Source organism: Haliaeetus albicilla, chromosome 4 (assembly GCF_947461875.1).
Source record: "Haliaeetus albicilla chromosome 4, bHalAlb1.1, whole genome shotgun sequence".
NCBI lineage: Eukaryota > Metazoa > Chordata > Aves > Accipitriformes > Accipitridae > Haliaeetus > Haliaeetus albicilla.
In genome coordinates this window covers 10,596,705-10,622,327 of record NC_091486.1, presented here as the reverse complement: position 1 = coordinate 10,622,327, position 25,623 = coordinate 10,596,705, and the positions used below count along the sequence as shown (strand labels likewise).

At 36.9% G+C, this 25,623-nt stretch overlaps 1 protein-coding gene across 1 annotated transcript in view; it reads left to right on the top strand.

Annotated features, from left to right (window-relative positions):
* The window catches only part of CCDC93 (coiled-coil domain containing 93), a 53,972-nt gene extending 28,349 nt beyond the window's left edge, over positions 1-25,623 (top strand). The window contains exons 12-23 of the mRNA XM_069780867.1: positions 1,888-2,004; positions 6,379-6,441; positions 6,639-6,712; positions 7,257-7,338; positions 8,657-8,728; positions 9,852-9,923; positions 10,181-10,289; positions 13,599-13,681; positions 17,746-17,783; positions 19,205-19,289; positions 23,118-23,231; positions 24,452-25,623. Coding sequence (XP_069636968.1) covers positions 1,888-2,004; positions 6,379-6,441; positions 6,639-6,712; positions 7,257-7,338; positions 8,657-8,728; positions 9,852-9,923; positions 10,181-10,289; positions 13,599-13,681; positions 17,746-17,783; positions 19,205-19,289; positions 23,118-23,231; positions 24,452-24,505 — 963 coding nt within the window. The 3' untranslated portion in view covers positions 24,506-25,623. The remainder of the gene's footprint in view (positions 1-1,887; positions 2,005-6,378; positions 6,442-6,638; positions 6,713-7,256; positions 7,339-8,656; positions 8,729-9,851; positions 9,924-10,180; positions 10,290-13,598; positions 13,682-17,745; positions 17,784-19,204; positions 19,290-23,117; positions 23,232-24,451) is intronic.

Below are 25,623 nucleotides of genomic sequence, written 5' to 3'. Positions count from 1 at the left end.
ACAATTGTGTCAAAAGCAAAGTAGCTTCTATAATTTGTGTTTTCTTCCTTCTATGCTGAAAGATGCATTTTTCTACACCAATTGGAACCCAATTCCTCAGTAACTTTAAAGCTGTAGTGTTGCTGCAGAGCAGATCCTTGGCCCACTTTGACTGCATGAGCCTTAACCCTAACTTTTTCATTTGCAGACCAGAAATATTTTTCTGCAGAAACCTCTGTGTTGTAGTGATGGTTAATTCCCATTTTCAAAAAGCAAGCTTTAACAGTCTGCTTCTTAAGACATGACCTTTTCTTTCTGCTAAAGCTGTACTGTATGTATTTTTACTATTTTTGCAGGATCAGTCTCAGACTGGTTTAGCTCATGTTTTTCTCTTGCGTTTCCAGTTTTCTTGATTTGCATGTTATGCATATTAGATAGGTTAATCGTATTGTGAGAAGGATGGGGTCTTAGAATGCATGACACGATGAGGGAATGTGATTTGGCTACATAATGAGAGGAATAAGTAAATCTGAGTGTGCATTTGTTGAATAGTTCAGTGTTATACATGTTGCTTAGAGGCATTTTTCCTTTCTGAACAAATGGAAAGAAAGGACGTGAATTGTTGGGTTAAGATGTCAGAATTGGTCTTTTCTTGCTGTGGATGTGAAAGTCTAACAAATCATCAAGCTGCTTTTGAATATGAATAACATAGAAAATTGAGAAGAGGAAGACAGGTTTTGCCTCTTACTTTCATTTAAAATTAAGCTGTTAATGAAGACCTGCTTACCCATCTGCCTAGAGTGGATACCAGAAGCAAATATGAGTGAGGAGTATTTCACGCTTCTTCTAATGTTTTTGCTGATTATACATTGTAGTGGTTGTCAACATTTGGTAATGATTCAAAAAGCACTTAGTATTGAAGTCTTTGACATACTCTGCAAATTAGCACCTGAAGTACTTGAAAATTAACTTTTTCTAATGCAATATCGGCAAATGGATTAACTGGAGAAAGAAGTCTGAGTGCATGAAGTGAATTACCAAAACAGGTGGATGTAAGTATTAAAGTGAGGACTTTCAAAAGGTACAAATAATGTTTAGGCAAATAGTGACTTAGACATCAAGCTATCACTGATTTTTTAATCATTCTTTTGTCTACTGCAAATAGACAATTTCTATTCTAAATGTTATTCCTGGTAAACAATATTTCTGGCAGCTTTCCTTTCACAATTCAGAGAGAACAGGAGACTGAATCCAGATTGTTGTCTTCCTTATGTATTTATGAGACACTTTCTTGGCAATGCATGCTGGATTGAGTAGTTTTCAAAGACTGGTGTCCATAGTATACATGCACACATAAAAAACAGCTTAAGAGTGGTAAATGTATCTACCACACTGAGTATGTCATTGTCATTCAGCATAAAGATGCATCCAAGCTGGTACTTCGGAATCTAAATACATAATTGTTCGAGGCTTGTGAAAGTCCTGGATCTACTTATTGGGGCATGGAGTATCTATCATACAACAAGTTCAGTAAATACCACCGCTTAAGGTGGTTTTTAGAATGTTTGTATTTTTTCCATTTAAGAACTCTACCAGGTTTAACTGTAATGCTGATGAAAAAAATTATTTCTTTCTGCTAGTACGCTGTATTATTTTCCACCTGTCCCAGGGCACCTGACTTTATTTTTAGCTTAGTTTACCTGTTTCTTTTGGGATATAATTCAGTTGTTCAGCTGCTTCCTTATCTTTATGTGAGATAAATTGGTAAGTCATTCTTTCTGTTGGATAGTGGGACACAGTTCTTGGTAAGTATCACAGGTGTGTCCCACTTCAGTATTTCCTGAGCTGCTGAAGAAGCTAAAAATAATGGTGTGAGATCCAACAGGCTGTTGTTACTGTTCATTTTAGCAATCCGAGCTTTCCGCTGAGGAGCGACCAGAAAGGCTTGGAGCTGCCCAACAACATAGAAGGAAGGTGGCATCTCTGAATAAGCAGATTTTGCAAAAAAACAAACTCCTGGAAGAAGTAAGTATTGTGTGTGTAATAAAGAAGAAAACAATCATAAATGTGGTTGATCACAAAAGTTTTTGCCATCCAGAAAAGATTTGCAAGCTGTCTTCTGTACCAGCAGTTAGTCTTGCTGAACATTCATTTCAGCATCTCTGAATGTCTTGCTTGCACATTTATTACTAACACAATGTGTGGCTGGCTTTATGTTAAAAAATTGTATAGCCCTGTCTGTGAGGAGTGGGCTAGCTAATCAAAATATGCTTTTCCTTTTTTTTTGCATACCCTTCTTGGAGAAAAACAGAGTATCTGCATTTGACTTGTTAGCTGTAGTGTTGAATGGGCTGGTTTCACAGTTTCAAGAAACAATTTAGGAAGTTACTCTAGAATATGCTACAAATGACTTTTTATCACTTCCTGTCCTTTATATGAGCCAGCTTGTCTCACTGACTAAGGTGGGTTTGTTGCTTGTTTGTTTGTTTAGGGGTGTTTTTGCACAGTCACTGCTTGGTTCACATCTTCACATTTGTTTTAGGGGGGAAAGACTCTTGAATTTGTGACTGATGTTCTGTTCATATCTATAAGTAAGAGCAAGAACCACCATTCCTGTATTTTAACCTACTTATGCTATTGCCACTTAAGCCCAGAAAAGTATAAGTGGAAAAGCTATGCCATTAATGAAATGTTGCTTTTAATTATGCATACTGCTGTAATCAGCACCATACCATCTTTAGCTTGCAGAATCTGATGAAAACATACTGCATCAGAGTGAGTAATTGGAAGAGTTTGCCAAAACACAAACAGTACTTGAGGAAAAACTGTTGCTCATGACTTCTGTGATTGATACTCTTGTCAAGTACAGCACTGCTTCAGCAGCCTTCATCTGTTTTTTGTTTTGTTTTGCTCTGATCTTGTCAGTAATGTCTTGATGCCTACATCTTAACTGGTTTTACCTATTAAATGTTGGCGGTACAGGGGTTCTGAAAGATAGGTGTCTGTATGGCACATTTTATGACTCAGTGATCTGTTCAGTTTTACAAACAACAGAAGTAAAAGAATGGTAGCTTTGAAAGCCTTACCTACTACGATATAACTGTGGGAGCACTAGATTTTAAACCTTCCTGCTCAGCCTCCTACTAGACCTGCCTTATTTTTTTATTTATTTTAAAAATGAGAATAAAATAGTCTCTAACAGAGCAATGAAGTCTTTTATTTAAAGGATATTTATCCCTTCAAAACTTAAATCTCCTTTCAGTAAAGCATCTGCTATGAACGATTTTTTTGAAGTCTCTGACTAACATTCAAGTAACACTGAGTTTAAATAAAGCTATAGAAATAAAACATGCACAAAAAATTGGGAAGACTAATTGTCTACCCTGTCTTTGCTTCTTTCTTCCTTTTTTCCAACTTTAAGCTTTATGAAGAACTGGTGCAGGTTCTTCTTAATTTATTTCGCACAAAAAAAGACTTTCAAAGGGTAGAGTATGGCTGTTTTAACTGGTAAATATTAGAATGCATTTCCTTTGGAATATGCTGAACTCGTTTCATTCTTCTTAAACTGATACATTTCTGTTTGTGTTGTCCTCTGGCATGGCCCATCTGTTAAAAATAGCATTTTTTCATAGTCAATAACTACAATTATTATTTGCACTGTATATTGAATGTAAACCATGTCTGTCACAATTCCCCTCCATTCTAGAGTGAAATATTAGAAAGTATTATGATATACTATAATTATGATATACTGAAATTAAATATACTGTGTTTTTTTTTACTTGAGTTTGTATTCTTTTAACACTTTGGTAGTATGAATTTTCCATGTGTTTTATGTGAAGTGTAACTTTGGTGCCCTGTCAAGGTGATGACCATTAGTAAAAAAATATTGACAATAGCTAGCATTTAAATGCAGACCGAAGTGTCAGGCTTTCAAAATCATAATATGGGCTTACAGATAGTTAAATCCTACGTGAACTCCCATGTTGGTTTGAGGTTTTTTTCACCTGAAGTAGAAACACAGATTACAGAATGAGATCTTTGGAATTTCAGAAGTGGGGGGAAAAGAGGAAGTTTAGTGTATACAAAATCATTGCAGTACGTTTCTGTCACACTTTAATTCTTCTTTTAAACCATGAAGGCTGTAAGACAAATACATGTGAAGGGAGATACAGATGTGCTGCGTGTATATTGTAGAATGGAGACAGATGCTGGCGCTTGCACCATCCACACTGAGCTAGAAGGTTGCAAACCTGTTCCAGATGAGCTTTGTCGTCATGACTGGCGATGGTTTACCACTGCCCTATTATAAAAGGGGGCATGTTTGCTCAGGTTTAAGGATATTCTGGTACAGTTTGACAGATTTTGGATGGATTTTGGTTGTGTCCACCAGCTCAAATCCATCTGCAGTTTTTCTGCAGGCAGTATGTAGATATACTGGAGGCATGTTCAGTTTGCATGTATGTATGTACTAGAACACTGCACCACAGCCCTTGCATTGTGAGAAAAGTTTGTGTTCTTGGAGGAAGTTAGCTCAAGCTTAATTTTGGGGAAGACGTAGGTACGGCTGTGTAGCAAGAGAGGCATTAGGAAACTGCAACAGCTAGCTTGGGTTTCAAAAAATTAAAATGTGCACTAGCACAGTTCTCCAGCCATGCTGTTTCCTTGATCTTTCTTGCCTAGCTGAGCAGTAAGTGAGGCTGGTAAACGAGCTTAGCAGTTGTGGGTGGCTTTTGCAGCTATTCTGTGTTGTGCTGTTATGATCCGGAAGGCAGAAAGGATCCATCCACCAACGTATGCAGTCTCAATGACTGAAATGTTCAAAAGCATTTTTTCTGTAGCATATGGCTTTTACATTCTAGAAAATTGTAGCATAGTGTGGCTACTGAATTAGTAATACAGAGTATGTCTGTAACTAAATATATGTTGAGTGGATTACATTTTCATGCCTGGTGCAAGTTAATTCCCTTTACCAGTTTCCCTGGTATATGAATGAATGTATTTGCTTGCTTTCCACGTACTGCTGAGAAGAGAGCAGTTTGGGGTGGGGAGGAAACATGGTTGTAAACCACACAAAATTGGTAGAATCCTTACTTCATTACAGAGCTGATTTTAACTGTCAAACAAACTTCATTAATCCACAGGAAAACTTAAGTATTTTCTAAATCTGTTGTCATGCTATTTGCCATTTTAACAGTTGAGGGCCCTTTAATTCTGTGTTGCTTATTTCCAGTACATAGCAGTCTCAGTGCTATTTTTTTTATATGGGAAAAAAGTACTGACCACTATAAGCCAAATATAATTCTTTTATTGCTTTAGTAAAGTAAAAATTTCCTGGCTGAATTTTTTTTTACCACTTGCCGAAGACAGCTTTTGAAATCGGTGACAGTCAAGACCCCCCTTTTAAAAAAAATGTTTGTGAAGTTTTGGCTTCAATACTGCAGTAAGTTTCAGCAAGAGTTCTCTTAACAAATAGTTCTTTAATCTTTATTTCAATTTTCATGAGATGTGGACTGCAGGCTTAGATTTTTTTTTTTTCTCCCCAACTAGTTAGAATTCAGTCTATTGGTGAATTATTGGTGCAAAATATGAAAAACAATGAAGAGGCTTTATTTTTGTAAATTCAGCTGTGGAAAGGGATGAGCAGAGTGTTGGGTCACAGCTAACAGCAAACTAAACCAGCATGAAAAGAAGTGGAACAGAAAGCAAGCCAAATGTGCATTTCGTTGCAACACTTCTGCTCCACTTTTGTAACCCATGTCCCGTTTTTGTTGTTACTATTTGCAATGTTATCTTAAATCATAAGGACTTTAAAGAAAGATGTTCTTCTAAAACTAGCCTCTAAATTATTTGACAAGTGAAATATCCAGTGGTGTTTTGTTAACTGACGTCTTATTAGACTTTCCATGGTTACACAAAAGAAAATCATAAACCAGCTTGCTTATTTGGTATGGACATGTCTATGGTATGGTGCCATGGTGCTTTTATGGAAGTCTTGAATCACCCTAACTTACTTGGAGAAGAATGAAATGGGACTCTCTTCTTAGCCTGGTGTGAAAGTAGGCCAGTATAACCAGGCTAAATAACTTAGAGCAATTTAGCAGAGATTCTATAATTTATTATTCTGTTGGCATCCATTTTGTAAAAGCTGCTGGTTATTCTGGGTCCTAATACATCTAGAAGGTCAGGTGGAAAATGTTTGCTGTTATTAATTATTCAGTCAGAATTCTTGCAATCAAATGTTCTCAGAGTAGGTGACAAGAAAAGGCAGTGTTTGTGATGGTTGGCCTATTGTTTAATAAACAATCATTATTAACAGCTCAAATACTGCTATTCACCACTACAGGTGTAATTAGCGTGAATATAGAATCAAACTCTTTTCTTTCTCTTTCATAATAGTTGCAAGCTAAATGTACTGATCTGCAGGCAAAATGTACCGAAGCGAAAAAGACATTAGCCGAGGTAATCTTTCTTTGTCTTTCTGTGTACTGATTCTAGCTGAATCATTTTTGAGAAGCTCTATGTGTAGAGGAATGTATTAAATGGTGGAGGTGTTTGACAACTTAACTCACTGATCCCATGTTGTGGGAAAGCTAAGTACCATGAATCGTTTTATGTGTGGAAGTGTACTTCAATTTATTATTAATTCCAACCCTTAGGTTAAGAGTTACAGCGAAAAGCTGGACAAGGAATTGGCAGCCTTAGAAACAATAGAATCCCAAGCAGATTCTAGGTAAGTTTCTTCTTTTGTGACCTTTGAAGTTCTGAAAAATGATGGTTTTAAAATGAATCATTCAGTGTTTTTTTGCTTTGGCAACCTATACAAATAACTGAAATTTAAATAATTCTCCAGCTGATTTTCCTGCCTTTGGAAAGCATTACAATAGTATTCAGTTAGAATGAAATGTGTCAATCTGTAGTTGAAAATAATTGTAGGTGTTTAAAGCAGAAGAACCCTAGACACATTTGATAAGCAGATGAAGCCTTCCTGATTATTTTCTTTATATTTGAAGCCTTCATCTCACATAAATTAAATAGGAGTCTAAAACTTCCACAGTAATGAGGTCAGAACATAGCAAAACCATCAAAATACTCAGTGTAATACTACATTTTTATTTTGATCTTGGTATATCAGTGATGATACTTGGGGTTTGAATTTACACAGATTGTATTGGGAATTTTTTTAGAACTAAGCTTGTTCTAATGTCTTTTGGTTCTTCATCTGTTTAAATTAGAAACTAAAAATCTAATGTGGTTTACTGGATCTTCAAATTTAGCATATTGCAGAGTCTGCGAGCACTGGTGGCCATGAATGAAAACCTAAAAAGCCAGGAGCAAGAGTTCAAAGCACATTGTAGGGTAAGTTTTAGTATCTTATATAAGGATTCATTTAAAACTTGGTAAATAAGCATTATACTTCTTCCTGATTTGTTATCGTGTTGTGTGTCCCTTTCTGTCATCTGTCCACCCCTGCATTTACTGGTATTTTCAGGTTTATAGTGAACATTGCCACCAGCTTGATTTGCAGCTGAATTATGGACAGTTGCCCAGTTGTGCAGTGTATCATATCTACAACAAGGCTGATGACCAAGAAGGTTGGAACTGGATTAACCAGAAGGACTTGCCCCCTGCTCTGAAGCAGGGAGGTATAAGTAAAGGCTGCCAAGGCATCTGTCTGAATTAATGTGGCCTTCAATGTTCTGTTGTGCCTGGGACTCCCTAATACAGGGCAGTTCCTAGACATGAAATGCCAGATCAGCGCTGTACTGGTCACAGCTTTGGCTCTTCTCGTTCCCGTTACCATTCTGCTGAGAGCAACTTGGGATGGGTTGACAGGGAACACTAAAATGTAAATTTGAGATTGGGCTGTACTAGATACCCCCGTGTGCTATTCATAACTTGAAATGGATTGTCTCTTCTTGGATAATGCAGCTGACAGTGACCTGAGGAGCAGGACAGTGCCAAAGAGGAGGGCTTCATAAAGGCCCCTAGCTTTGGAGCAACCCACCAAAAGAGACAAGACTGAGATGAAGCTATTGCAGTTTTCAGAGCATGTTTCAGTTTTGCTGCTTAATTGCTCTGTTTTGCTGTCCTGTTTACTGCTGTGTTTATGGACCTCCTAGAAATATAGTCAGAGAGAATTGTTTTAATTTTCTTCTATTTAAACAATAGTGGATGGGATTTAATAGAATGAAAAGAAGTAAAAAGAAATAGCACCTTGAGGCATAGACTGAGCATAGGAGCCTCATTTTCCCATACATACTCCTTTGGAAAGTTCTAAAGGATTGTGATGAAAACTACCTTGCAAGTAACTTTAGGTTTGTTCATTTTTACAACTGTTGCAGTCCTATGCTCATGCTGTTGCTATTGTAATACTCCTTTGCTTCCTCAGTTTCATTTTCCATGTCACTCATTAGTTGTCTTGGCTGGATCTAGTGTATTTGTAAGAAAGAAATAAATCTGTTCCTGTGTTTGATAAAAGCAGACAGTTTTATGTAATAAGTAATAATGGATGCCTTACCCTTAAGCAGGGAATGCTGTTGAATCTTACAAATTTAAATATACAGTGTGTGGTCAGCTCCAGAATTTTGTTAGAGGTGTATGTTGTCACGCTTCTTGCTCTCCCTTGTTAAAAGGATAGGTCTCAGTTAAAAGCAACATACTTTTTTTTTTTAAGGAAGAAATGGAGAGACTTCAACAAAATATTGAGAATTTGAAAGCTGAGGCAGTGGAAAATGCAGAGGAACAGGTAATAGCAAATGTCGAAGTTTTTATTTTCAATTTGTGTTTTAAAATGTTGGTTTAGGTCCTTCTGACTTTTGGGACATTCTCATAAGTGTTAAAGTATCTGTTGCAATCTCTGAAAAATTCTGTTCTCCCCCACTGGTAAAGCCACTGTTGAGGCTAATAATCATAGAAATACAGTAGACTGAAAATAGCTGTAGTGTTCTTCATTATTCTAGCAGAATCCATTGAGCTAACTCATAGATGCTTTTGTGCCTTTTACTTCTTTCTTTGTAGTACCAGAGAAGAATCTCTGGATGTTGTGTTAAGAGCAGTGCGTACCTCTGACAAAAACAGGTCTTCCTCAGAAAGCATGTTTGTTTTGGTTGTTTTTTTCTTAACAGTGGATTTATTTGAAGGATGAAAGCACAAGTTTTCAGTGGCTCAATACATTGCATGCTGTGAGCAGCTGTCAGAAGTTAGGCTTTAACACAAGTGCATCCAGACTGATAGCAATGAATAATGAATGAACAGCAAAGGAAAAGCTTGAATGACTTGTATTTTCAGTGGGTAAACATTTGATACATTTATGCCTCTGAAATGAGGTAGATTACAGGTTGCATGATGCTGCTGTCCTTCTGAACACAGCATGAAAAAATTAAAATGTAAACCTAAATCTTAAATTTTTAAACAAGAAAAAATGATATCTTAAAGTCCGCAATTCAGGATGTCTAGAATACACGTCAGAGACTTTATGTTCTGTCCTGGGCCATGTTTATCCTTAAGCCCACCACTGATTCAAAGTATAAACATTCAGACAAGGTGTACAGACAATCTTTCTATACATACCTTCATTTTAAGTGTGACTGTTGTAAAGCACTGGAAAAACTACTGACAAATCTTAAAAACTAAAATATCAAAGCCTTAAAAGCTAGCAGAATGCACTTGTTTACAGTAAAAGATGTCAGTTTTTTAATGTAGATAATGAATCTTTGTTAAAAAAAATAATAGCAAATGGTGGTGTTACTGTGGGAGCCATTAAATGGAAGATAGACAAATACAGAAAACAAACCCAGTCTGCACATTTTTGCACTACAGCTCTTGTATGCTACCGTAATACACGATTGTTTTGGGTTCTCAAATTTTAGGAGCCGAATAAGATTATAGAACAGCAATACAGAACTGAGAAAGATAAGCTTCAAAAGATCCGGCTGTTACTGGTGAGTAACTCTTTGTAAATTTACTTGTACAGAATTATTAACGTTTTTCTTATCTTGTAACTTCTAATACTTCTTTTTGTTGTTCTAATTTAAAAAAGTTTTTCTGTCACAAATCAATTACAAAAAAAATTAAGCCTCAGCCAGCACTTTTTTAATTAATTATGTAGTAACAAAATGTTGCTGGGGGGGGGCTTCATCCATTTTAAGAAGAGAACAAGAAGAGGCTTTGTTTTCTCCCCTCCTAACTTTCTATTCAGGCACGAAGAAACAGAGAAATAGCCATTTTACAACGCAGGATTGATGAAGTACCCAGCCGAGCTGAGCTAACACAGTATCAGAAGAGATTTATTGAACTTTACAGTCAGGGTATGTATATCAAGCAGGAACATCCTGCTGAAGGCTAAAGCCCTGAAAGGAGGGCAATTACATTTTAAGCATACAGCATGTAACAACAGCACTTGCTAATTTTGTGGTATTTTAAGGGTCTTTTGGTATTCATGCTATACACCCTATTTTCAAGGTTTTATAAGCTGGCTATGAGAACTTTCCTGAAGGTGAAACTTGATGCACAAGATCTCTGGAGTAAATTTTGTCTGCAACAGGTTCAGTCATTTAGGTTAATGACCAGTGTGTTTAGAAAGTCTTTAATTCACCAGTTACAAATGAGGTTGCTGTAAATTTGACCTGTTTAATTAATTGCTCTTAACATTAGATTATTTTCATCATTTTCAATGATGTAAGATATCTGGTTCTGAACCAAACTATGTCAAGAACTACAAAGTAAAGGCAACTTCGTGAAGGGACTGTTTTCTTTCATTTTTTATTTATAAATGTCCTGCAATATCTTGGATTGGAGTACAAATTGTCTTTAACTTTTTTTTTATGGTAAGAAGTTAGAAAATGGGGAAATGTGCTTGGTTGACTTTTTGGATAGGCATGTGTTTGCTATGCATGGATGGTATGGAACATGCAAACTGAATAAAACTTTAAAGTTGTTCCATTAAACTGTTAAGAGACCAGTATACTAACTGGTGTATATTTAATGTAGGTTGTGTATTAGCATATGCTAAAATAAGTTTCTACCAAGAAGAACTAGCTAATGTTTTAAAGATATTCTGCATTTATTAAATATGTGTGCAGACCAAGCTCTTGAAGGTTGAGCAGTTCTAAAAGTGTTACTTTACTTTGATTCAAATCCCTTGCCCTGGTAAGGCATAAGGCATCTCTAGTGACATAGTCATGTGCTACCTTCCATGTATGTTGTCTAACTCAGTGTATGGAATAGATGTACTTTTAGTGAGTACAAATTCAGTACTGTCTTCCCCCCACTTTCCTTCTTATGTGCCATGCACTTTATTTAATCAAGTCCAGCTATAAAGACAACTTTGTTGTCTTGCATTGAATTTTCTACAGACTGTTTTCTCTGTCATGTCTAAGTGAATTCAGACAAATAATCTAAGAGCGTCTACCTGCTCAGAAGATGGGGGCTTCATTTATATATGAAGTACGGTACATATATATGATTAAGGTCGAAGAGATTTGTGCAGCATTGGGTGTAGATTTAAGATGCTTTGAATTTTATGGGACTTTTGTTTTCTATAGTACAAAATATGTGTAGTAAAAGGATAACATGCTGCTCAGTCGTTGATGGGAACCTGTGTTGTACAGGCTAAGCTTTTGGAAAAATGAGCTGAAAATCTCTAGCAAGTTTTTCTATGAATTGTGGTATTTTTTTAGAGGCTTTTCGTTTAGCCAGATTCAGGTGATCTTCAGAGTTGCCAAACCCTTTTTTTTTTTTCCTTTGAACTTTGATCAAAGGGCCGTTGGACAAGACAATCTTCAGCAATGCCTTCCAACCTCAATGATTCTGTGACTCTGTACTAGAATGCTTTTAAATTCCAATATTCCATGCTTTATTTTTCACCTAACTGAACCTCTTCCCTTGAAAACTTTAAGCTGTGGTTTCAAGAGAATCAATGAGCCAGTTGGCTCCTTCTTCCTCTTCTTTCTTTGTCTGTGTTACCTTACACGGGCTCTGGTGTGTGTCTGTAAGGCTTCATAAGCTGGTACAACTTTCTAACCCAGTGGAAATCCTGAAAAGTTTTCTTCTGAGTTGGTATGTGGAATCCATTCATAAAAGATCTGTGACTACCAGAGCTGCTGCAAGAAAGGGAAAAGCTGCACAAAGGAAATGGTTTGGGAAAGGCCTCTTCCATTTGGCAGCAGTCCTGCAAAAACCAAACTAATTAACAGAACACACCTGAAGTAAGCCTATTGGCGATCCTTGTGTTGACACAGTTTTTCAAGAAGCAGCCCGATTTCAGCATTTGGAGAATCTTTGTGGAACCTGCTGAATAGCCTTTACTAATTTTTCAACCTGTCCCAGGCTTTCCTGAATTCCTCAATGCTTTCAAGCTCCCAGTACTCAGTATGTTTCTCGAGGCTACAGCACGTGCAGAACATGAGTCACAATCATAATGTGGCAATGAGAAAGCTCTTTGGTCCTGAACATTTTACTACTGCAGAAGTAGTCACTGCTGGATTTCTGTCACTAAAACATTCAACTTCAAGCTGTGGGTTGCTGTTGGGCTTTGGCTGGAGAACAGAATTGTACAAATCAAAAGTTGGAATTTCTTTAAAAATTGGGATGTTTAATGATGTTGTGATGTAGGAGGGAGGTCATGCTTACCGTAAGTGGTTCCATTCAAAAGCTTAGTCCAGCGTATCAGTTCAGTAAAGGTTTTATTTGAAGATGGCAACTTGTTAGGCTTTAGAGTTTAATGTAATGAGCATAATTTCACTCAGGTTTATATTTTTTAACCCAAATGTTTTTTCCAGGTTCACAATTCTAGACAGTGCTTAATATATTAACAGTAATTTTTGCCAACTGTCCTTCTCTGTTGAACTCTTTCCTTGGGAATCACAAATATCTTAGGTTTCTTTAGGCATTGAAAAACTAAAGAATAGATGAACACTCAGCAGATTTGAGAATCAGTCATCATCTTGTAGGCCCAAAGGGGAATGCATATCTGAGCCTTACCTCCCCCGCACCAAGCTATGACCAACATCTGCTGTAATCACCTAAACCAGAAAGTATTACTTGGAAAGGAAGTATTATTTAATTCTATCAGCATGAATAAATTGTAAGAAGAGAAAAAAGGCTTTGAAACAGTAAAAGCTTTCTTGGGCTTCTTGCACATGTGTAGCTTAAAATATATAGTATAATGCACTTTTTTTCCACGCAGTAGTATCAGATTATCTGTTTCCTATCTGTCCCTGCCGAGCCTGTGCCTCTCTGCCACCATGGGCAAGCTGCGCAAGGGCAACTGTTAGCAGCACAGCAGCCTGTATGGTGTAAGGGTAAAGCTTATGAAGGAAGGATGAACAGACAGTGATAAGGAAGCACAGCTGATAGTGTCAACATATGTTCACATAAAGGACTGTCAGCAGTTGAGGCTTAATTTAAACAGTGAGCTGTGGTGTTCTTGTAAAATCTGATAGCTGCAAACCCTGCTGGAGATTGACATGCAGAGGGAATATTCTTCCATAACGTATTAAAAAGTGTGTTCCATTCTTGATAGTGGAAAGTATATTATAGAAAGCCTACAAAGTATTTTTACAGATTCCATTTCACCTCATGCTCTTTTATTATTCTACCCTTTTTTTTGTTTGCAGTCTCAGCAACTCACAAAGAAACGAAGCAGTTCTTTACTCTTTATAATACACTGGATGATAAGAAAGTATATTTGGAAAAGGAGGTAAGAAAATGTTATTACTGTTTTCTAAATATTCAGTCTGTGGAGAAGGAGATAAAGAGCTTTTACTCGGCTTTCACCATATTCAGTCCTGTCAGAGCAGAGTTAACAGTCTTTGTAAGTAAAAATGAAACAACTGATTCATAAGAATATTTCTAATGTTGAGGGGGAAATGGCCTGTGTGGTAAAAGTGCTATTAGTACAGCATGTTTGAACTACTCACTGTGTTCACAAAGCACGAGTGACATTTGATTAGTAAGTATCTCTGTCTTGGTATTGCAGGACCAAATTACCCTCTTTTTCTCTTTTTGGTGAATATCTTTTATTATGAACCAATGCTATAGCCAGTAACTTTGGAGAGCAAATTCCAGCTGCTGTCAGCAATGTCAGAGTTAGTTCTCCAGGTCTGAGCCTGCCTACACTGAAGTCACTGGAGATATTACTGAATCGGGATCAGAAGAGTAGTTTTCTTGAAAGCAACTTAGTTGTTTCTCTCCCCTCTCTCCCTACTATGTACAGTTCACCTCTTTCTTGGGGATGACTTAATTGAGTGATTTCAATTTCCTTCACTTCCTGTGACTTCAGTAAAGGTGGAGAAATAGGAGCAGTCAAGACTTGATAAAAATTATGACATTACTTGTAAAATATGTGATGTTATACTTCAGGCTGCTCTGTTTATTCTAATAAAATAAGAACAGATAGTTAGTTTTGCATTACTTAGATATATTTGTTTAATTTGTGAAACAAGCAGTAGTCAAAATTCTGTGTAAAGACACTTCATCTCCTGTTTTTGAAGATGATGAGCAACCATTCCTTCCCTTAAGCAGCTGATTCTAACACGTGCTAGATAGTTTTCAGTTTTTCAATTCAGAGAAATTATTAATTTATGTAGCTTCTTTAGAGGGTGTGTGATCCTCACAGTTGCTTGCAGAAGGAATAGGTTTAAATACAGAAGTATGCTTTAACAATTAACCTATGCTGCATGTACTGTACCTGTGGTAAAACTGTGAGGAACGGTAGTTGGGGGAGCAGGGGGAACTTTGGTAAACAACAGCTCTTCAGCATAGAATAATGTTAGGCACATACAAAAGCATGTTAACTGCGGAGAAAAGAATGACTTGCTTTCGTTGTGATAACCTTAAAGTGCTGTGTCATGGTTTAACCCCAGCCAGCAACTAAGCACCACGCAGCCGCACACTCACTTCCCCCCACCCAGTGGGGTGGGGGAGAGAATCAGGGGAAAAAAAGTAAAACTCGTGGGTTGAGATAACAGTTTAGTAGAACAGAAAGGAAGAAACTAATAATGATAACAATAATAAAATGACAATAATAATAAAGGCATTGGAATATATAGAACAAGTGATGCACAATGCAATCGCTCACCACTTGCTGACCGATGCCCAGTTAGTTCCCGAGCAGCGATCCCCCCCACCCCCCACCCCAGCCAACTCCCCCAGTTTATATACTGGACATGATGTCACGTGGTCTGGAATAGCCCTTTGGGCAGTTTGGGTCAGCTGCCCTGGCTGTGTCCCCTCCCAACTTCTTGTGCCCCTCCAGCCTTCTTGCTGGCTGGGCATGAGAAGCTGAAAAATCCTTGACTTAGTATAAACACTGCATAGCAACAACTGAAAACATCAGTGTGTTATCAACATTCTTCTCATACTAAACCCAAAATGTAACACTATACCAGCTACTAGAAAGAAAATTAACTCTAACCCAGCCAAAACCAGGATGTGTTCCATGGGAGTCTGCTAGAAAGCTCACCGATGTTCTACTTCTGTGCAGAACTTACTCAGAGATATAATACCTTTTTCCTTTGGCAGACATAGAAGACTGGGCTGCTTCTTACAGATTTTCTGGAAGCCAGGATGATGAAAAAAACCCCACAGCTCAGAATACTGTTTTAACACTACCATCTTAAACTTTAACTTTCCGCAGTTTACCCTGATAGAAGTATTTTAAGGCACAACTGCAGTGTCAGGGTAGATCTGGCCCTTTTCTTTTGCAGTAAAGTCTTGTACTGCTCTATGAATGTTGTCAGAATCCAAGTTGCATCACAATAAATTTAAAAGTAACTTCTGTGACTAGGTGATTTAACAACACATGTAAATAACATGTAAAAACATCTCAAGTTCTGCACTGAATTAAGCCTTATGGCTTTTTTCATTGATGTATATATATATATTTTGAGTTAGGTCAGTGATTGGTACAAAGCAGGATCTTACCAAAGTTTAACCTTCAGTGATGATTGTCATGTGCTCCAGAAATACCTGATTTCTGGGAGAGGTTTCAGTTTAGCATGAGACAATGCTGTTTCTAAAAGTTATTCTACCTGATGGTCTCTAAGAGCCTCAAATAAACTGTCTTGGAATTAGTGGTGTAACTTACCTTTTTGTCTCCTGAAAATATCAGTAAGAATTTTCCTTGAAAGTTTTTCAAATATCAACTTCTTACAAACCAACAATGATGATGCCATGTAATGTCAGTTACTTACTGAATATTCGAGAACCCTAGCTGTAAAACTTCCATCTCTGTGCAAGAGTGGATGGTATAATGGCTGCCAGCGGTCCTGGCAAATGCCTTACCTAAGTCTGTAAGAAGATAATCACATGCTTTGTTTTTCTGTGGTCTTTCATTGTTTTTATTTTCTTATTGTAAATGGTGAAATGTATTCATAATATATAATAAAGCAGGTTGCAGGTAACAATATACCAGCTTTAAAATACTACATTAAGTAGCAGCTATATGAATTCATATTACTTTAACTTCTCCCCAGTTTAGAGTTTAATACAGATTTTTTTTTATTATTATTTCTGTTTTTTGAGGACAAGCCTGCAAATTTAAAAAGTCTATAGAGATTTTTTTGAAATGGGCACATAAAAAACAGCTGACAGAATACAGAGCAGATGTATTTCATTGTTGTATAAACTGGGAGTACTCTTGCCAATATAATTCAATGGCTTTTGGGGGGGGTTTGGTTGGGTTTTTTTGAGTTCCAAGCTGAACTTACATGGATATAATTTCAAAAGACAAATAAATTGATCAAGACTTTCTTTTAGCTTGATGTCAATCACAAGAGAGAGGTCTGCATGTCTTCTAATGCAGTCCTAACTTTGTTAAATGTATAGTATAGTTGAGGTTTCCTTGTGTTTCATTTAATATTAGAACCAAAGTTTCAGCAAGTAAATATTGTCTAGTAATGTACAAAAGATGCCTTTGGCATCTGTGCCTCAGAAAGGTTTCTGGAATATGCTTGCACTATTTTTTGGCCCTTTTTTGTTTTTTTTCTCCTCCCAAAACCAACCGTTTCATAAAATACGCTGAGTGTAATTGCTTTAAAATAACAATACCAGGAATTGTTATACAGTGGAATTTGGGCTATAAAGGTTATAGTTCTGACATGAAAGGTCTCTGTGACTATGGTTCATGTTTTAATCATATTTTGTGAAAGATTCATTTTTAAAATGCTTTTAAACTCATTTTTTCATAACGTCTTTGAATTTTGGGGTTTATACACTGATTTTACTGTTTGTAATGTAACTCATCAGCATTCTTACTATGCAATAGCTATGCAGTATTACTTTTCATGACTTGAATGTTTTGCGATATAAACTGCAATTACATTCTTAAACGCATGCTTACTGGAAATATCTTGAGGCAGGGGTGTGGACTTGGCTAATATCGATGAGTCACGCAGTAATATCTTTCCTCTAAGTAACAGGAATTCTTAAGCATCTTAGCTGCTTTGGAGTCTGTTCAGGATTTGTTTGAATTTTTCAAAGGTCAGGAACAACTTCAGATTCTGCCATGCATGTGCTTATAGCTGTCTCATTCCGCTTTCTGTGGCTCCTCCACTGGGATAGATTTTACTAATACAAAAGGATCGTGGTTTCTCTTCTGAAAGCAAACTCATGGTGATTTTCATACAGCTGGATGCTTGCCAGGGCAATATCTATATAGCCAATTTTTTGAACTACATATCATTTTATTGTCTGTGAAAACTCAGACCAAAAAGGACAAATGTATATTTTCTTCTTTTTTTTTTTTTTTTTTCTAATTCACAGGTTAACTTACTGAATTCTATTCATGACAACTTTCACCAGTAAGTAATGATCCTTTTTCTCTTGATAGTTGCAATGAGTCGTATGGTTGGTTGGAAAAATGGGAGTGGGCATGATTTGCAGAGACTAAAAATCTGTTAGAAATTTCTATAAACATAAACTGCTTTATAAAATACTTTATTACTTCTGTTTAAGCCAATGTTTGAGGAATCACAGACTTGGAATTACCTAACTTTCATAGCCAACATATGTTTTTAATATCTGGCTTTTCAGTTGCAGTTGTGGAAAGAAATCATTCGGTCATAATTTTCCTGGCATTAATTTAAATATTTTTCTCCATTTTGTGAAGTTGTGGTTATTACATTATGTACAAAACATTAGACTTGGACATATTTCAGACATGTTTATTATAAACTAACTCTGTATTTAAAGGTTTTGATATAGTGTGAAGTCTTTAGGTAAAGTCATGGTTCTCTTGGAAGTTTGAGGTCAAATATCAGTCTGTGATGCTGCTAGCATTTATTTTTCTCTGTGTTTTTTGACTTCAGAAAAAGAAGTCCAGTATGAATTTTTGTCACAGCAGTACAGTTCAGGAGAGTCATGGGGGAGGTGATGGCCATTTAATAATTTTAAACAATTCTTCTGATTATATTTTTTTCTAATTCTGTTGTGAAATTCTAAGCTGCTTTTTTTTTCCCCCAGAGTAACTATCTCTTTACTTGCTTCTATACACTTGTGTCCTTCTGTGTTTTGTCAGAAATTTTGATATTTTATGGGGGTTTTTTTCCTATTGTGATATCCAAAACTTTTAATTACCACAGAACTAGGAATAAGTATTTCAGATGTTTTCCTTTGCAGCAGGGATTGTAGATCTGTTTTTCTCAGTGATGAGATCCTTTTGATTCTGTCCAGTCAATGGAAACCAATACTGTAACTGACAACTGGGTTTTGTATTTTATATTTTTTGGGGGGGTGGGTGTGCGGGGGAGGATTGTATTTTCTTTGGTTTATTTTTCTTAATCTGTTTAAGATATGTAACAGGTCTAAAATTATTTCTGGGCTTTCCCTATTAGGGCGTGAATTTATTTTTTGGAATATTTGCTGATCTTCTAGTCCTCTGCTTGCCTTCTTAATATTCACAACATCTGCTTTTCTTAAAAGTGTGTGCTTTTGGTTAGTTACTAGCAATTTATTTCTGTACAACGCATGAGAGAAAGGAATAGACTTGAGCTGACAGGAATACTTGTGATGAGCTCTGTACTCTCTGTTCCCATCTCTTTGATAGTTTATACCAGCTGAAGAGCTGCACTGTTACTTGAAATCAGTGATTAAAAAGATGAATTTTTACATAGAACACTAAGCAATGTGAATCCTTGGACATGGGTAAATATGCAAGACAACAGTAGATGAGACAAGTTGTCCCACATCCCTGTCAGTTATCTTTTTCTTTTTTTCTTTCCAGAGCAATGGCATCTTCTGGTTCTCGTGAGCAGTTTTTACGACAGATGGAGCAGATTGTAGAAGGCATCAAACAGAATCGAATGAAGGTCTGAGACTCTTCTCACTTTCTTTGCTAGAGCCTGGGAATTACTTCAGAAAAGCCTCTTGGATAATAACTGTGCATGGAGAAATCCATTACATGAGGTGCAAATTAAGCAAGCAACTAACAAGTATTATTTCTTTTCACATTCATAAAAAACTTCTCACCACTAAAATGTTAACGAATAGAGTAGAACAGAGGTATTGTAACACCTCTTTCCTGTCAGGAAGCTTATACCCTTAACTTCATTATTGGCAGTGTAGTGATTTTAGATGCTTGGAACAGCTGTATGTCACTGAAGTAAATGAGAATTTTTCCATTTGGATTGCATGGGTGCCGTCAGACCTGTGTCTCAGGCGCGGTTTCTCAGGCAGCTGGATCTGACTGAAACTGCTTTCTGCTGCTGAAGAGGGTCAGCAGCACCTCACAGAGTCCCAATCATCAGCTTCCCTTGTCCCAGTTGCAGCGCTCATCTGACACGTTGTTGAATCCACTCGGGTGTTTTTTCGTTGTTTTTATTGGGTTTAACCTGATTTAGAAAAGGCTCAGCATTGATGATGAGTGTGTTGTGTCCACATAGCAAGTGAAAGGGGTTTGTGGGTGAGCAGAGCCCCAGTGCTCATTCAGAGGAGACAAAACTGCTGGTAGCATTTGGGGGCTATTTTGTAAAAGCACAGTCTCAGTGGACTTGTGTGAAGTGATCTTGGGGCAATGCAAGCATGAGGTCCAGCAGTGGCTCCAAGTAAAGCTGTCCACAGGCATATTTGCGTACAATGGATAGGCTTAAGTATTTCTCGATAATGGCAGTTACTAACTTGTAGCTATTGTGTTGTTTCACTCTTTTATTTTCATATGCGAACTTAGGCATATTTTCCTAAGTCCCATAAAGGGGCTCTGAGTTTCTTTTCTCTATAGAGCCAGAAAATTCTTGGTAGTAGATTATAGCTGTTCTTCATTTGAGCTTAAATGGAAGTATGATAGACTATGAATCAATATATACTAGAGTGTGTACTGAAAGTGCAGTCTCTCCAGGTATTGGGCTGTTTTATCTCAATAGCTAAATAGAAACTTCAAGTACAAAATATGATAAGCATGTGTATATAGAAAAAACAGAATGGGATGCAACTCAAGCTGTAGTAAAGCTCTTTTGCACTAGTAGACTCTACTATAAAAATGTATGACATTTACTATAGACTGATGTGTTCAAAGAGGTGGCTAGTTCATTGCCTTTTTTTGCAATGAATTATTTGCTTGACCTCTTATTTTCAGAGAGGACAAAATGACAACGGAAAGAATAGTGATATTGGTGGTTGTATGGATGGATAATCTTTCTGTCTTCAAGGCTGTTGACTTAATGAGTGACTCGGTGTCAAACAGATTATGAAAATACTTTAGAACAGTGCAGTTCTGACTAGTGAAGATGAACTTGAAGATAATTACATTTCTTTCTTTTGGAAAAAAGACATTATTTTAATTGCTGCAGCAAGCAACTGCCCTAAATTGAAACTGTACAGGAGTTCAGTGTTTTGTTTTCTGTCTTGTCCTCCATTATGCACACAGAAGTTGGTAACAGCACAGCAGATGCAAGGAGTGAAAGCAGACTGAGAGCTCTGCTGTGACTGACTTGAGGTTCTTGCAATTGAACTCTTAAATCTTTGAAGTCCATAAAATCATTCTGGACTCTCTTAATATATTCTCAAATGAAATCAAAAGTTTCAGCTGCTTCATGTACAGATAAGGGAGAGGGAAGTGAATCAGAGCTATCATGTCAGATGGCTCATTCTTTTGGGGGAAAATACAATTTCAGCATCCCTGATGGTTGCTGAAAGCAATGGCAGCTCACATCACTTGTGCTGTGTTCCTGCACTGGCAGTTGGGCCACTTGCGTATTGTGAGAGGGTTCACAAGTGGTATTTCATTCCTAGGTGTGGGTGTCTGAATCAGCAGGAGGTGCCAGTTACAACTAATGGAGAAAAACAAGAGTTTCTGAATGAAAAAGCTAAGCTTATCTCGATTGAGAGAAAAAAATTGGTTGTTAGTGATGGTGTAGATAATAATTCGGTACCTTCTAATAGTTGATTTCTCAATGCTAGTGAAGATACTGACAACAAATGGATGCTAAGAAAGTTTTAACAATTCACATGGTCCCTTGGGGAACAGCTCTGCAGCAAAAGGAAAGGTTTTCTTATTCTTCACTTAGGAAATGTCTGTCAGATGACTTTTCCAACAGACAGGCTAGTTGTACGCTGCAAGGGTTATTCATCCCTGTGATGGTTTAGTCTTACTGGTTCAGCTTCTGTCTGCAGTGCATTAGAAGTGCTCACAGTCAGTTTCACAATTCACTCTTAAAGTACATCCACTTTAACTGTTTTCTGTACAGCCCTGAAGACCTTATACCTGAAGAGAAATTTCAGTTTTCAAAGCCCGTCATATTGTAACTGCATCGTAAAAGACGCCTAAGGAGAAATCAGACATACTTGTTTCCAAGAAGGAGTAACTTGCGAACAAGCATTTTGATGTGATAACAGATATTCATGAGACTTTCTGAGGACAGAGCAGGCTGGTTTCTACTGAGAGGAGCATGTTGAGAGATTTGTCATGGTCATGCATAAAGGAAGCAGTTTGTCAAAGGATAGTACTAAGGGCCTTATCTCTTCACAAGAATCTAGTTCCTAGATGTTTTAGCAATGTTCTTTTTAGGCTTATCCTAAAGGAATAGGATGCATGTGAAAATGCTTTTTTCTCTATTAATACGTGATGCTTTTTCTTCCTCAAGCATAACTTTAAAAACCTACTGGCCCTGATAAGTTATGTTAGGAGAGATTCCCTGATGTTTCGGACAGCAGCTGGCTTTGTAAAGGAGATGTACCTTCTTAGCAGTGTTCATACTCGGGGATAGTTTGGGATCTGCTGACTTCTTTTAGGCATAAGAATCAATAAGATCAATGTTGATACCTAAATCTAGAAATACAGTGAGTTCTGCTGCTGTGGAATTACCTGCTTGTTTGGGCTTCAGGGGATTCTTGCAGTTTTTGGAATTGCGTTTTTCCCTGTCAAAATTTAGGAGGCGAAAGTGTGTTGGAGAGAATGCAAAATTAATCTGGGGGGAGAGGAATACAACAGGGCTTTTTATGTGGTTGTACCCTAGCACCAGTGGGAGGGAGGGAAAATTTACTCTCTAGACTAGCAGCAAACTTGTCTATGATGCTGTGATGGAAGAACTTCATTAGAACTACACCTGAGAGGAAGGCAGTCTGTTCTATAATAAGAACCAGTCCTTTTCAGGTTTAGGGACTTAAGTTACATTTGTCACAACTTTGGCACAAGGAGAAAAGAAAAGAGGTTTCTTATGTGTGGGTCTTGAGCAAGTACAGCATTGCATTAGAAGGCAAAGATGTCTCCTGCCCTCCCTGTTTGATACAACTAACAAAACAATTAAGACAAGATCTCAGTGTCGCATCAAAAACCTTTCTTTTTTCTTTTTTTTTTTTTTTTTTTTTTTTTTTGTTAATTAATTTCACTGTGTCATTGTTGTGGTAGGATTGTTCAGTGAGCAAGATTCCTGGCTTGCAGAGATGTGAGCCTTAGTTTAATTCTGAATGTTACCTGTAGTGCCACTGGTACTGAGACTTCAGCATTAGGTTTTTAATTTTTTTTTTTAAGACCTGGCCTCAACGTTCGTTGCATTTAAAGCATGAGCCAGGGGTATCATTTATGAAGGATCTGTCTCCCATTGTCTATTATAGAGAGTTGTTCCTTGTACAGTATATATGTGTGTCTGTGTGTGTATTCCTTATACAGTGTATGATCTCTTATCCTTCCTGTATACCAACAGATGGAAAAGAAGAAGCAAGAAAACAAAATGCGAAGAGACCAGTTGAATGATGAATACTTAGAGCTTCTAGAGAAACAGAGGCTTTACTTTAAAACAGTGAAAGAATTTAAAGAGGTAAGAACATTTTTGCTAATGTAAACAGTCAAGTGTTCAGTGACCCATTTTGGCTTGACTTGTGCATTAATATCTGCACAAGATTTCCTGATATGATGCATACCACACCATGTTCACATTGTCTCTTGGTGGTTATCTCCACGTGATTCTTGGACCCTGAATTTGATTCTGGAAATTCTTTTCTCACTGATAGACTAGCACCCCTCCGTGTTACAGGGGAAGGACAATTTGTTACCAAGCAAGCTGTATATGTGGGTTTCAAAATGGAATCTCTTGAAGATCTGGGAGCAGTTAGGTATTGGAGCAAAGAGGGTTGTGGAAATGTGTGAATAAGGGACGTAATTCAGAGTCTCAGTAGTTACAGATACCTTTAGGAACCAGCCTTTTCTCACCACTGTGAAAGCACTGTTTAACATTTCATTGATTTAGCCATTCCTGAGCTTTTCATCATAATGTGCTTCTGTTAATTATTGTCTCCATGATAATGAATGACAAAGTAGTGCTGCCAGGCCAAATTGTCATTTGGCTTCAGATGTTTGAGGAAAAACATCTTTCTGTAATTTGTCCTACTTTGTTCTGAGACGGTTCCTTTCTATTTCAGACAGTGTATTCTGGGAGAATGACAGAGACTGTTCAGCTAGTTTTCTGACATACATAATTTTATGTCCTAGGTGGAGAAATCAGGTGGATTTTTTTTTTTTTTTTTTTGGTGGAGGCATAAATAAGCCGGTTTTCTTCCACTGCCTTGTAAGGGAACTTCTACTTAACCTTCCTGTCCTTTAAATGAAGTCATGGTTGTGGTGTTGAAAACAGGTGGTGTGTACTTATGTAAATATATTTCTTGACCTAGAATTGTTCCCTGAACACTGACTTTTTTGCAAAGTGTCTTGTGAAGTTCCAGATCACCTAAAAGTAATCTCAATTTCAGATTTATTCAATCTGTAAGTAAAACAGTGGGTTTGCTTTTGCGGCTTGTAACAGCTTTAGATGAATGGTCAAGCAGCATTCCTTTTGGCTTGAATGTCGTAAAGTTTAATGAGTATTACCATTGGAATAACATTATGGATGAATCAGAATTATCTTCAGCTCATCACTCACTCCATACTACGTTGGATTTTGGAGACCTTTCAAAATAAAAGGGTTTAGTTTTGCTGATGTGAAGATATAACTAGTAGAGGTAAGAGGAACTACCTCCTCACCTGTTTGCTTTCTGTTAACAGGAATGCCGTAAGAATGAAATGCTGCTGTCCAAGCTGAAATCTAGTTCTTCCTGAAGAACTCCAGCTGTTGAAGTTTATAGATGATTGTTCAGTCCATTGAATCTCTTTTGTGAGGTGACAGTTAAAACTGCAATGTAGATATATATAGATATATATATAAAAAATATATATACACACAGCTGTAAAAGTCTGGGTTTTTTCCAGTATGTATTCAGTTTCACATTCCTTCATCACATGGCTGTATTATTCATTATTGCCTCCACTAAACAGTAAAGAGTTAATGCAGTACAGCAAAATAGAAATATCGTCTAATTTTATTTATTTGGGTTTGGTTTTTTTCCACAGTAAGGACAATGGGGATGCTTTTTATTTGGGTTTTAACACTGAATTAGGTCAAGATTCTGGAATAAGGAGATATGTACTGTTGATAATATGTCCAGTACCACAAGATGAGCACTGCAGAATGCAATGGTTTGTTAATTTTGGCCAAAAAACTCCACAGAATGAGATTCTTGAAACTCTCTTCATCAGTTAATAACTTCATATTATTTTAATTTACACTCTAGCCATAGATAAGATTCCAAAGGGTAAAAATTAATTTCTAATGGTTAAGACATAAGAGAAATGGAAACTTACCTTGGATAATTCCTGGTGTAAAATTATAGATCTATATTTTTATAAAGTCTAGCTGTTGTATAAATTTCTTTGAAATTTCATTTTTATATAGAGAGAGTGTGCTTGTTAAATTAATAACTCCAGGAAAAAACACCTTAATCACTAGGACCATCATGTTATCCCTGGCTGGGATGAAAATCAAAGTCTGTCTCACCTTTTAATATAGGAAGATACAGATTCAGACGTTCTGCTCAAATGAACTGATGCTCACCTTTTGAAGACAACAACCTATTTACCCTGCTGAAGATTTGCCCTTGAAACTTTAGAAACTTTGTGGAACACTTTCTGAAACGTTTTTCTATCTGTATATACAGTGTTTTATAATTCAAACAGTTGCTTTTTGTACTTAACATCAGGATTTTGGACTGACTTCTTAATGTACATCACATCTTCAGGAGAAGAAAAACCATGTTCTTTTTCCCAGTAACACTGATGACAGTGCCGGTCGATTTACTTTCTATGGCAGCGAATATAAAATAAAGAATGTTTGCAATCCA